The sequence below is a fragment of the Mytilus edulis genome, chromosome 5 (assembly GCF_963676685.1).
Source record: "Mytilus edulis chromosome 5, xbMytEdul2.2, whole genome shotgun sequence".
In the NCBI taxonomy this organism is placed as follows: Eukaryota; Metazoa; Mollusca; class Bivalvia; order Mytilida; family Mytilidae; genus Mytilus; species Mytilus edulis.
This window is the reverse complement of record NC_092348.1, coordinates 33,284,382-33,298,954: the sequence shown is the minus strand read 5'-3', so window position 1 is coordinate 33,298,954 and position 14,573 is coordinate 33,284,382. Positions and strand designations below refer to the sequence as shown.

General features: G+C 32.7%; 1 protein-coding gene across 1 annotated transcript in view; it reads left to right on the top strand.

Annotated features, from left to right (window-relative positions):
* Window positions 1-13,632, top strand: part of LOC139523488 (neural cell adhesion molecule 1-like) — a 35,670-nt gene extending 22,038 nt beyond the window's left edge. The window contains exons 4-7 of the mRNA XM_071317550.1: window positions 6,224-6,526; window positions 10,477-10,596; window positions 12,060-12,109; window positions 13,197-13,632. Of these exons, the coding sequence (XP_071173651.1) occupies window positions 6,224-6,526; window positions 10,477-10,596; window positions 12,060-12,109; window positions 13,197-13,307 (584 nt within the window). The 3' untranslated portion in view covers window positions 13,308-13,632. The remainder of the gene's footprint in view (window positions 1-6,223; window positions 6,527-10,476; window positions 10,597-12,059; window positions 12,110-13,196) is intronic.
* Window positions 13,633-14,573: the final 941 nt, after the last annotated feature.

Genomic DNA, 14,573 nt, shown 5'->3' with positions numbered 1-14,573 from the left:
AACTGGTTCAAAATTGCATGTACAGTGAGCTTTTAGAATTCTTATATTAGTGTATACCATTTGCATAGATTGTAAAAGGCTACCATATAAAACACAAAAAACTTGAAAAATCATAAGATTATTTTGACCAAGAGCTATTTTATACCATATACAAGTCATAAAATACATGTTTTATTGATTTCAATCACAAAAAATGCAAAAATAAGAACTTGGAGTCAAGTCTTAACTGCATGCATGTTGTATGACCATAAAAGGCTAAAATACTTGTGTATGCCAATTCAAGAGCTTAAATTTCCCATAAACAGGATGTTTCACCAAAAAAAGATGATTAAACATGATTACTAACATCAAATTTGACTTATTTTCATTGGAATAGGTACAACTTCTAAAAATTGGATTTCTGATGATTCTCTGTAATAGGAAGTACACCACTAATTCATGGTCCCATTGCTTTCTATGTTAAATTCCTCCGTTTCAAGTAGGCACACCTCTTTTGTTTTAAGTTCAAATAAAGTGGCAATCATTGCATTTCAAAGCAACACTTTATGGTGTCTTGTACTGAAAAAATCAACATACCTTTAATTGCATATAAGAAAGAACTGGTTCCCGAAACTTTGGATGTACCAAAACAGGTACTTCAGATCTGACAAACAGACAAAATGTACCCTCTTTTTAAAATTTGGTGCATTTTTTTTAATATTCAAAATCAAAAGTCCAAAAGTGTTTTACAATGATCACCAGTCCTTCAGCTTTCATTTGATACCAACAATACCTAAATATTCTACATATTTTGAAAGTTACACTCATGCGTAGGAACTATTTTGTGTTAAATATGTACTACTTTCTGGTATGTGCTTTCTGGCCGGGCCTGAATTAGTGGTGTTACACCTATAACAGAACCAAACTTGCTATATTGACTTGAGCATTACTTTATTTCATTCTATGATCTATTTCAAGCAATAAAAAACATATAAAGCTTTAGCTCAAATACTATTTTACTAATTTTAAGCTCAAATTGGACTGGTAGTAACATATGGGTTATTCAAAGAAAACTGCATATGGGTATTACCAATGGCCAATATACTTTTTTTATTCTCAATATCATTGTTTTATTTATTAATTTCTATTAGGAAAGCTATGTGCTTACCAATAGTCATATTTTAATCAGAGGTTCTTCATCAAATAAAAATATATTAGTCCAAACTTAAGACATGAATGAGAAAATTGTCCCCCCTTTTTTCTTTAAATTGGAAAAGGGCTTTTTTTTGTATAAACCATAATTCTGTGGTAAAACATAGATTATTAAGAGCAATTTATATATCTCTCAGCTAGATAACTTGCTAAACTGGTTCAAAATTGCATGTACAGTGAGCTTTTAGAATTCTTATATTAGTGTATACCATTTGCATAGATTGTAAAAGGCTACCATATAAAACACAAAAAACTTGAAAAATCATAAGATTATTTTGACCAAGAGCTATTTTATACCATATACAAGTCATAAAATACATGTTTTATTGATTTCAATCACAAAAAATGCAAAAATAAGAACTTGGAGTCAAGTCTTAACTGCATGCATGTTGTATGACCATAAAAGGCTAAAATACTTGTGTATGCCAATTCAAGAGCTTAAATTTCCCATAAACAGGATGTTTCACCAAAAAAAGATGATTAAACATGATTACTAACATCAAATTTGACTTATTTTCATTGGAATAGGTACAACTTCTAAAAATTGGATTTCTGATGATTCTCTGTAATAGGAAGTACACCACTAATTCATGGTCCCATTGCTTTCTATGTTAAATTCCTCCGTTTCAAGTAGGCACACCTCTTTTGTTTTAAGTTCAAATAAAGTGGCAATCATTGCATTTCAAAGCAACACTTTATGGTGTCTTGTACTGAAAAAATCAACATACCTTTAATTGCATATAAGAAAGAACTGGTTCCCGAAACTTTGGATGTACCAAAACAGGTACTTCAGATCTGACAAACAGACAAAATGTACCCTCTTTTTAAAATTTGGTGCATTTTTTTTAATATTCAAAATCAAAAGTCCAAAAGTGTTTTACAATGATCACCAGTCCTTCAGCTTTCATTTGATACCAACAATACCTAAATATTCTACATATTTTGAAAGTTACACTCATGCGTAGGAACTATTTTGTGTTAAATATGTACTACTTTCTGGTATGTGCTTTCTGGCCGGGCCTGAATTAGTGGTGTTACACCTATAACAGAACCAAACTTGCTATATTGACTTGAGCATTACTTTATTTCATTCTATGATCTATTTCAAGCAATAAAAAACATATAAAGCTTTAGCTCAAATACTATTTTACTAATTTTAAGCTCAAATTGGACTGGTAGTAACATATGGGTTATTCAAAGAAAACTGCATATGGGTATTACCAATGGCCAATATACTTTTTTTATTCTCAATATCATTGTTTTATTTATTAATTTCTATTAGGAAAGCTATGTGCTTACCAATAGTCATATTTTAATCAGAGGTTCTTCATCAAATAAAAATATATTAGTCCAAACTTAAGACATGAATGAGAAAATTGTCCCCCCTTTTTTCTTTAAATTGGAAAAGGGCTTTTTTTTTGTATAAACCATAATTCTGTGGTAAAACATAGATTATTAAGAGCAATTTATATATCTCTCAGCTAGATAACTTGCTAAACTGGTTCAAAATTGCATGTACAGTGAGCTTTTAGAATTCTTATATTAGTGTATACCATTTGCATAGATTGTAAAAGGCTACCATATAAAACACAAAAAACTTGAAAAATCATAAGATTATTTTGACCAAGAGCTATTTTATACCATATACAAGTCATAAAATACATGTTTTATTGATTTCAATCACAAAAAATGCAAAAATAAGAACTTGGAGTCAAGTCTTAACTGCATGCATGTTGTATGACCATAAAAGGCTAAAATACTTGTGTATGCCAATTCAAGAGCTTAAATTTCCCATAAACAGGATGTTTCACCAAAAAAAGATGATTAAACATGATTACTAACATCAAATTTGACTTATTTTCATTGGAATAGGTACAACTTCTAAAAATTGGATTTCTGATGATTCTCTGTAATAGGAAGTACACCACTAATTCATGGTCCCATTGCTTTCTATGTTAAATTCCTCCGTTTCAAGTAGGCACACCTCTTTTGTTTTAAGTTCAAATAAAGTGGCAATCATTGCATTTCAAAGCAACACTTTATGGTGTCTTGTACTGAAAAAATCAACATACCTTTAATTGCATATAAGAAAGAACTGGTTCCCGAAACTTTGGATGTACCAAAACAGGTACTTCAGATCTGACAAACAGACAAAATGTACCCTCTTTTTAAAATTTGGTGCATTTTTTTTAATATTCAAAATCAAAAGTCCAAAAGTGTTTTACAATGATCACCAGTCCTTCAGCTTTCATTTGATACCAACAATACCTAAATATTCTACATATTTTGAAAGTTACACTCATGCGTAGGAACTATTTTGTGTTAAATATGTACTACTTTCTGGTATGTGCTTTCTGGCCGGGCCTGAATTAGTGGTGTTACACCTTCTACGTAATTCATATTACCAATAATTAGCAAGTTCTGAGTCAAATCTGCGTAGAACCTCGCCCTTCCCCAGTTTCTCAGCTTTATACAAAAAAGTTTATATTTTTCTGACATTGACCTAATATTGTATATGTATCTGGCTGAACTGACTTTGAATAAAGATTATACCGAGAATAAACACTGCCCTTTAAATCTATGATAAAAGATATTATGTTCTATTGTTAATATCTATTTTGAGATGGTGATATATATATGCCGTTTAAATCTATGATAAAAGATATTCTTTCCTATTGTTAATTATCTATTTTGAGATGGTGATATCTCTGTTTTACTGATCAATAAATATGATTATCGATAATTATATCACCCTGCTCTGTCGCTCTGTACTTTTCGTATCAAGACTTCAAAACGAGACCAGGCGTTATCAGCGAAGTCACAATGTAAGAGGAGAAGTTATCTGTGACGTCACAATGCGAGAGGAGACGTTATCAAGCTTGCTTTCGTCAAGCGTAAAACTGTCCTAGGAAGAGGTAAAAGACCAAAAATATAGAACGATAAACAGATAATCGGGTTTTCTTCGTAAAGGTATCGTAAAATATCAGCCGCTCGACACAATGTTAAACGATCAGGTATTTCTAATCCGATCTTTTATGGTAATATATTTTATACGAAGCATAGAAATGTCGGTATTCACCTCAAAAGCTAACCAAACCGTTAAATTTTAGAAATGTTTTATGATTGTATGATACTAAAGTCCTAACGGGGAAGGGGGAAGGGGGGGGGGGGGGGGGGGTCGTGCTAGATTTTCCTATGATGAGGACATATTTCAATCAGTTTAATTAAGGTCTGGAGCTGGCATGTTAGTAACTGCTAGTAGTCCTCTGTTCATCTATGTATCATTGTCATTTTGATTAGTTTCGTCTGTTGCTTATTCAGACATCGTACTCGAACTTCTTTTAAACTGAGTTTTATTGTGCGTACTAATTTGTATTTGGTTTTTTTTTACATCGAAACGAGGTATATGTAAAGAGGAGATTTGAAAGCTCACAAAACATATTTAATCCCGTCGCATTTTTGAATATATCACAACTCAGAAATCTCTGGCCTTTGTTAGTCTTGTAAGATTTTTAATTTTAGTTCATTTATATGTTATAGAGTTTAAATATGACGTCCATTTTAATTGAACTAGTACACATTTTGTTTAGGGACCATCTTAAGTTTGACTCCGACTTTCAGTGTTGAAGACCAATTCGTGGCCTTTAGCTGTACTCTTTGGTCGGGTTATTGTCTCTTTGACACATGCCCCATTTCCATTCTCTAGGCAAATAGTCGATTCATAAACGTGTTGTATTCCAAATTGTTTTTTTAATTTTGAAGGTTTCAATGTAAATTTTGATATGCACAACAGCAGAGCTTTAAGTTTCAGCACTTTGCATTATAAGGTTGTACGCAATCTCACCATCTGGTAAAAAACCCATGATAATCACAACAAGAGTGCACACGCTGAAATGTCTCGCCTTCTATACTAATCATTGATATTATGTTGATAGTCCTAAGTATAAAGCTAAGCTTTAATACAACTGTCACATAAACTTAACATTAACCAAGATAACTAAACAAAGACCAATGAACCTCGAAAATGAGGTCAAGGTCAGATGAACCATGCCAGGCAGACATGTACAGCTAACAATGCTTCTATACAACATATATAGTTGACCTATTACTTATAGTTTAAGAAAAATAGACCAAAACACAGAAACTTAACACTGTGCAATGAACCGTGAAAATGAGGTCACGGTCAAATAAAACCTGCGCGACTGACATAAAGATCATAAAATATTTCCATACACCAAATATAGATGACCTACGGCATATAGTATTAGATAAAAAGACCAAAACTCAAAAACTTAACTTTGACCACTGAACCATGAAAATGAGGTCAAGGTCACATGACATCTGCCCGCTAGATAGGTACACCTTACAATCATTCCATACAACAAATATAGTAGACCTATTGCATATAGTATGAGAAAAACAGACCAAAACACAAAAATTTAACTATAACCACTGAACCATGAAAATGAGGCCAAGGTCAGATGACACCTGCCAGTTGGACATGTACACCTTACAGTCCTTCCATACACCGAATATACTAGCCCTATTGCTTGTAGTATCTGAGATATGGACTTGACCACCAAAATTTAACCTTGTTCACTGATCCATGAAATGAGGTCGAGGTCAAGTGAAAACTGTCTGACAGACATGAGGACCTTTCAAGGTACGCACATATCAAATATAGTTATCCTATTACTTATAATAAGAGAGAATTCAACATTACAAAAAATCTTAACTTTTTTTTCAAGTGGTCACTGAACCATGAAAATGAGGTCAAGGACATTGGACATGTGACTGACGGAAACTTCGTAACATGAGGTATCTATATACAAAGTATGAAGCATCCAGGTCTTCCACCTTCTAAAATATAAAGCTTTTAAGAAGTTAGCTAACACCGCCGCCGCCGCCGCCGCCGGATCACTATCCCTATGTCGAGCTTTCTGCAACAAAAGTTGCAGGCTCGACAAAAACGACAAGCGAGACACAAGAAAAATCAAAAATGACATTTCCCATTTATTCTTTTAAAATATAGGTGTGCCAGCTAAACCTGAGAAGTTTCAAGTATATGCATTGATAGGCGGATTTCAAGTCAGTTGGATGCCTGGAAATAGTGGTTACTTTTGTCAACATTTTATAATCACATACCGGTCATTGCTTGACAAAAATTGGACAACAGTAACTGTTGAACACCTGTCGGATGAAGGACACCTGAATGTAGTTCAAGGTCTCCATGCAAATATGGAGTATATTGTTTATATGTATGCACGAAACGATATAGGAAAGAGTGATGACACACTCAATGTGACAATTCAAACACTTGAATCAAATGTAATGTGTAAGTGTTTCCTCTTGTATCATTCATTGTTTTATTCTGCAATACTTGACATGAGTGCATGATTCATATGCATTCATTACATATAATTTGACAAACGGAAACCATTACACAGAATATCAAAGTATGACACATTTTGTCATGGCAGTATTAAAATTCAAAACATTTAGACAAATTCATCCGTTGAGTAATTTCTTTTTACATTTAAGGAATATAAAAAAAAACGATAACAAAAATCATCACATTTACCTTATTTCGATATTAAGAGTGCAGTTCTACAGTTTGTCTGTAATTGCAGACTATAAAATTTATCATATGCAGCTCAATCAATTAATCAATAAATTTAATGCAGTTTAGTGTCTATGATATCTAGAATTTAATAATGAGGGACGGTTGTTTCAGCTGCTAATTTATAAACTTAAAATGTTGTTGCCGAAATAATGCAGCGGCTTCATAGAAGCTTGGAGCTTTTGTTATTTTACTTTTTATAGAGTATAAACAATTATTAAGGTTTTTATTTTGTATCAAAATTATGCAGCGGTTGCATATAGAGTACGGTATAATCTCTCAGTTTATACACTATTTTAAAGCTTTTGTAAACATCAAAATTTCATTTGTTTGAGAGTTGTTTCTTATAATGATGCTATACATGTACATACATGTATACTTAAGAAAGAGTTCCGAGTGTAAAAATTGAAGTCATTCCTTCAAACATTTCAGCATACCATGATGTGCTATTTTACTGCTAACCACGGATATCTTTTCCTTTGTTGTGATATAGTATAATGACACTCATCACAAAACTTCTACAAATTAGATGTAGTAAGATTGGCTTCATCTTTTAAACGGGTGTTGCTAAACGGCGGAAACGGAAAACGGAACGGAAACGGAAAGACATATTTGTTTGGACGGAATTTCAGGGGGATAGAAAGAACTACGAAAGTTAAGAACGACTGAAGTAACGAAGTCAGACAACATTTATGTTAATAATAGAATATATAGGAGCTAGATGTCAAAGAAAATAGCAATACGTTTTGGAAATACATAACAGCTAAAACAACAAGAGGCTATAAAGATAATGTGGCATTCTTCTAGGTATATGTGCATCATAAACAATAGGAATTTTCCAACATTATAGAATTGAATAGTTCATGACGAAAATATCTCTATCTTTTGTAAGTTTTTACCAAAAACACTAGAGATAAATAAAGTCGTCATTTACGGGCAAATATTACTTTAAACAGTCTTTTTACTATAACGCAAATTTTGACTTGTGTGTAGATCTTGTTTTGCTGATCAATTTTGTTTTAAAAGTTTCTAGCTATCGCTTAAAGTTTTCAAGATAATCAGTAAAACATCAAAGATTGGTAAAATCATTACGAGCGAAAACTTCTATAACGAGTCGACTAACGATTTTTGATTTTTGATTAGGGACTGTTCGTTTTGAATTTTCCTCGGAGTTCAGTATTTAAATTGTGATTTCACTTTTTTTACCTCCTTTTATAGATCTTGTCTTGCCGATAATTTTTGCTATTAAAAGTTTCTATGTATTCATTATATACTTCAATATAAAAGGCGAACATTGAAAGCGATGAACTTTGTCAAATAAGGGCGATAACTCCTATAAGAAATCATTTTCTCGTTTTTACGCGAATATACATTATGTAGAGCTCAACATTATAACTTGACATGTTTTTGACATCAGATATTCGCTATTCATAGCGGTTTTCAATAGACATCACTTGCATTTTATCCCTACTATGTTTTAATTTTAGCCATTTCGGCTATCTTGGCAAGCAGGCAGGGTATCCAACACACTTTAAAAACTAGATAAACAAATGATAAGTGTTGCCAAGATTTACCAAAACTCTCAGACGACTTCCTAAAGCATGTCTTTGCTAACATTTGACCCGGTAGTATCAGAGAAGATTTTTGGAAAAGTTAACAAAGACGAAAACGGACGACGGACGCCAAATGACAATAAAAGCTCACTGGTATAGGGCCATGTCACATAAAAAAATAGTATAGCACCACTAAATACTAAAGCAGGTATACCAGGAGAAAACGACCATGACAAAGCAGAAACACTGAACGAACAACTCACTATAATTGTATCAACTAAGAAGACATCAACTAAATAAACCGTTATCTTCAAAATATAAAGACATTATAAGTAAGGGTGAGAAAAATGAGGGGATGGACTAAATACATCAAAAGTATGAGGGCCAGAAGAAATAAGCCATATAATGATTAAAAGATAAAATGAATTAACAGCTATTATATCACTAATCACCAACTTTGCAACAATCATCAAAACCAGCTTATTACGTGGTGAATGAACAACAGCAGACAATTGAGAATTTGCGCTTAGTTTCTAAAATGTGCTTCCTCTCTGCTAGATACTCTTACACATAGTATGTTCCAACATAGTGCGTAACCGGCTACATTTTTATATGATCAATGCTTTTAGTTAAATTTCGCAGTTGTAAAGTCTAATGATTGCGCCAAAAAAAAAATCGACAAGGACACGTTGCCGTGAAACTTATATAAACTACTGCCAGCGTTGTAAACTTGGAAAAAATAAAACGGGTTCAAAAGGTCGTTGAATATGTGGTATCTCAAGGAACTGTTCTGGGAAAGTATATATTTTTAGTAAATGATATCAATGATATCTTGCATAATCGGGTGTCTGGCTAGTAGACACATCCAAACGATAAGATGCGTAGTGTAAAATAAAGTAGCATTTCCGTCATAAAAAAGAACCGAGAAGAATGAGTTTTTAGTGTCTTGACATAGCTTCAAAATTTAAAAACTACCAATATAAATAAAAGTAAAATTTCAAAATTCCTTTAGTGTGAATGAATATTATTTATGTCTTTGTCAACGGGTATCACATGTGAAGCTGGATCTGATTACCCTTCCGGAGCAACAGCTTCAGTTTTGTAATCGGATGAGAAAGGCTTTGTATTGAGTGATTTTGTAATTTTTCATAAAGATAAAATGTATTCAATATTCTATTCTAGATCACGGGTTTCCTTATCGGTTGTTGTCCATACATCATTGTTCCATTGGGTTTCTTTTACGTTTTCTTCCCATTATACAAGAAACGATACAGCTAAAATCACCAATGCAGAACGACGTAATAAGATACATAACATCACTAATCCGGATTCAAGGCAATTAAACAAAATTGAAAAGCATTTTACCAATTTTTTATTACTTCTCATCTTATTTAGTGTCGAGGACTACGGAAGCCGTAAGGGTACACACAAAAAATAAGAAAATATTTTTTTTTAATTCGAGACCACGATAAAACATTACCGTTTTACCGAGATCTCGATAAAAAAAAATATATCGTTATCTCGGAAACGAAATTGTTATATCACTATCTCGATTTTTTATATCGAGATATCGGATTATTATATCGTTATCTCGATTTATTAAATAGTTATCTCGATAAAATGAAACTGTACTACTAGTATATAAAACATGCCTAGTATGTAGATAATATAAACATAAGAAAAGATGTTAACTCTTTCTGTTTCTGTTTTCCATTACCGTTCCGTATTCCGTTCCGCTTTCCGTTTCCGCCGTTTAGCAACACCCCTATGAAACACCTGTGATCAACCTCGATATTTAATGGGGTTTGAATGGTGCACCTATGGTATCGTTCGCAACTTTGTTACAAGCATTAGATATAAAAAGAAAGAAAAGGGGTGTAATTGATATATTTCGTTTGGTATAAAACAGAGTCGTCTAAGATAGTTTTGATAAATCCAATATTTTGAGTTTATTTGCACTTACATTTAACACACGGTAACAATGGGTTTTCTTTTGGCTTTCTTATATATATATTTCAACAAAACTTTTTATTATATCACATTCACATCATTATATGATTGTATTACAGAGAATTAAGATACATTTACTTCAATGCGTAATTGATTTTGTAGCTACAAGACAGTCTTACTCAGTAACATTGCCTGTTTACATTGCTGTTTGTTTTTGCTGTGTCGTTATCCTGCTACTGTCATCAGCCTTTTACATGCGACTTCGTGATTTTGCTTTCAAAGGTAATTTTGTATTTACAGCCAAAATGTATGAGACTTGATATATATAGTAAGATGCTGTATCCTAGAATAGTCTGATTTTTTCAGTGTCTAAACATGGAACGCCAACAATGTATTTTTGAATAAATGTGATGAGTAAATGTCAGTTCGACATATGTCTTAACGACTTTAACTCAAATTTCATTGCACTACTTTAGCAATTTTATAGAGGAGGGTTGTTTCTCTTTTACTTTGGAGGATTGCTCAACAATATCTGTACTAAGTGCATATTTTGTAGCAATAATATTAGTAGTTTTGTTATGTCATACTGCATTGAATTGAATTTTCAATCCGATAGTCTATAGTTAGTCATTATGGTTAGGTATTTTTCATGATAGTAACTATACAATATGGCTAATTTATATTTGTAATTTGGTTTGTTTGCGATTAGTATTATGACTATCGAATAGATGTCCTTTAACCTTGACTTCAATTTCCCGTTTCAGTCACGAGACTTAGTTCCGGTTGCGGTCTTATTTCTTGCCTATAGATGTTACATGTACCTAAAAAATATGTGCATAGCAAAAGGATTGATTTTAAATAATATATTTGTGTACCATATATATAATGTCATATGCATAATGCATAGAACTTAGGCAAGGATTTGGAATATGTCTAATCGTCGATATTTTTAAGACGTGTTTAGTAATAGCATCTAAAAATTTCAATTTTTTATGGCCCCGCAACGTTGTCGGTGCCATATAGTTTTACCCTTGTCCGAAATTCTGAAATTCCGTCTTTCCGTCATTCCGTCATTCCGTAATTCCGTCATTCCGCAACAAACCATTATAAGGAGTTTTTTTCTAAACGCCTTCAGATATTTTTGCCGAAATTACGGGCTTTGGACTTTGAGAAATTATTGAAAATCAAAGTTATATGGACTTTTTTTCTTAACGCCTTCAGATATTGGGCTGAATTTTAGTATGTGAGTTAACCATGATGAGTTATAGGTCAAGCTTAAGTTTCGTTCCGCTCCGCTTATTTTCGCTGAAATTACGGGCTTTGATAAATTATTGGAAATCACAGTTATACGGATTTTTTTCGCTATTCCCCTCCAGATTTTGAGCTGATGTTTGATATGTGAGACTACCATCATGTTTGTGTCCACATGTGTTTATATTGAAATTGCAGATTTTTCAACTTTTTGGGACGGGGCCATTCGTGTCGCTTTGACAAATCTTGTTTCGTAAATCATTTGCACATTTTTTTTTCAAAAAAGCGATTTTTAGTTTGAAACATTGACCGTACCAGCAAGAGGAATAGACAAATTTTACGGTATATTATGCTCTCCTTATTAAGTTGTTATTAAGTTGTTTTTTTTTTTATTTCAAGGTAATAATGAAAAACTATGTGATAGTTTTAGGGTTATCTAAATTTCATTTCAAAGCCAGAGAGAATAAATAAATATGTTTTTTTGTCTTTTCAAGGACAAATGAAAACACAAACGGAGAACAGCAAACGAAAGACATATTGTCAGGTAATTTTTTTAGTTAGTATAATTTGCTTTCAAATTTGTTCTTTACAATATTTTTCAACTAACAAAAATAGTCGTATAGTGGTATCACGGTGTCATCGTCGTCGTCGTTGTCGTCGTCGTCAGTGTCCTCCGAAGACAGATGGTTTCCGGATATTAACTTTAGTATAAGTGAACAAAAATCAATAAATTTTAAGACAATGTTTATATTTACTAAAGGAAGGTTGGGATTAATTGTGGGGGTTATGGTCCCAACTGTTTATGAATTAGGGACCAGAAAAGGGTTTATAGACTATAACTTGTGTGTAAGTGTATGGATCTTTCTGAAATTGTTATATAAGGTTCCATACCAAAAAAGGAAGGTTTGAATAGATTTTTGGGGTCATGTCATGAAGTGACAACATCAAATGTTGGTAACCATATCCCGACAAGTTATATGCAACCACAATCTTCAATTAAAACAAACATCAGTTAATAATGTTATAATCAAAATTAAACTCTCTTATTTTCCCAACTGATATTGAAAAAAATTTAAATTAGAAACATGTAACACAATTGTATACAAAACTGCTAATTTGTACTACACATCTATAAAACGTGTTAAAAAAAATCAAGTACATACATTGTAGAAGATCTGATACAGAAAATTTTCGATACGTCAATTTGTGTCAGGTTAAATAGAACCTCAGATAAACCTGTGCATGATACCGTTCACATGAAATAAATGTGTGTTGACAGAATGCTAATTTAAAACAGTGCTTCATGCGAACATTGATATCTAAATACTAGTTAGTAGTAGTGTAACCTGTTTTATCCGACACACTGGGGGAGGGGAGGGGGAACATGTCGGATTCAGCAGAGTGTCGGATAAATCAAGTTTTTTTTAACAAGGATAGGCATATTTTGGGACCATGAAATTGCGTCATTTAAATCAGTTTGTTGAAATACTCTGGTGTCGGATAAGGCAGGTTGCACCGTAATAGGATAGTGATCATTGTTTCGTCATTTGGTTTCTTTATTATCAGGATAAGAAGGTCATCGAAATGTTTTTACAATTGCATATTATTGAATACTTTTTTTTATTTTTCAGCAAAGACATGTTGCAGTTTATGAAGAAGTGATTTTGAATCCGGCACAAAATGGAAAACGGTTCATCATACGTACTGTAACCGTGGATGACGATGCGAATACGTCTGGTTAAACACTGTGTATCTAAAAGTGAAACTAAGTCCCTTATCCTTTTTCAAATAATAAAACATGTTATTGTATACACTTTGAAAGATCGTACTATAATTACCAATTGCTACAATTCACCATCGATGTGATTACATAAACACGAAGATAACGACGTACATAAAATTACATATATATAAAACTTCATCAACAAAATTAGCAACCAACATTACCAACAACAACGTCCAAGTCTTGAAAAGTCCCTTTAGATGGACGAAAGCCGCTAGACTCAAATTGATCCACGCCTAGAGAGATCGAATCCTGATTGTTATTATTTTTAGACACTATGAGCATATATACTGAGCCAAAAAAGTTAAGCAACAAAAACATGAATTTTTATTTTATTACAAAATTGTAACAACATATGATTTTAATAATAAAAAAATAAAATTATGACATGTCAGAAGCAGCATGAATGTTTATCACTCACATTCGTTAGGATTTTCTTGGTATGGAACTCGGGAGGGTCAAAATGCGAAAATGAGTATAGTGTTATTCAAAATCAATTTCTCGGCCATGCCCTAAGTGCATCAATGAAGGATTGACAGGCACACCAGCAGCTGCCCTTAATCAATGCACTACTCTTATGGCCGGAAAAAAACTTGTCACGTGTTGATGTAAAGCGAAAGTAGCACTCCTCCCTTCAAGATAGTTTTTTTGGTTTACAACATATTGACCTATCCTGTGCAGTTGCAATTTGTCGATATCTGTTTGTGAGTCTCTAAACTGTTGACTTATGCACATTTAATCGACCCACGACATCAGAAACGTTTATTCTGGCATCAACCATTCCAAGAGCCTTCCGACGGTCGTTTTCGGGGAGGCCTGGTTGACGCCCCATGCAATGTTTTCAAACGTTTATGTGTTTTTCTTACCAATGGTGTGTTTCTGAACGTAAGTGAAAAAAAATTTGAATTTTGTTTAAAAAGTACAGGTACAGAAGGTAAAACATCAATTACGCGTGCCAAGCTGAAATGGCGCGAAATCAATCATCCAGAAAAATGTAAGACTGTTTAAAATTACAAATAAAACTAAGGATTATATCAATGATGTTTAAAGAAAATAATTCAAGAAACAACAAAACAAAAATTGAAAAAAAAAGTGTTGCTAAATTTTTTTGGCTCAGTATATATATGGATGAACATTCTGTTCAGTTGTGCCACGAAAGAAAATCTTTTTTTAAGATATTATCTGGTTTTATACGATAATGTTTTCTAATGACAATGAATTAATG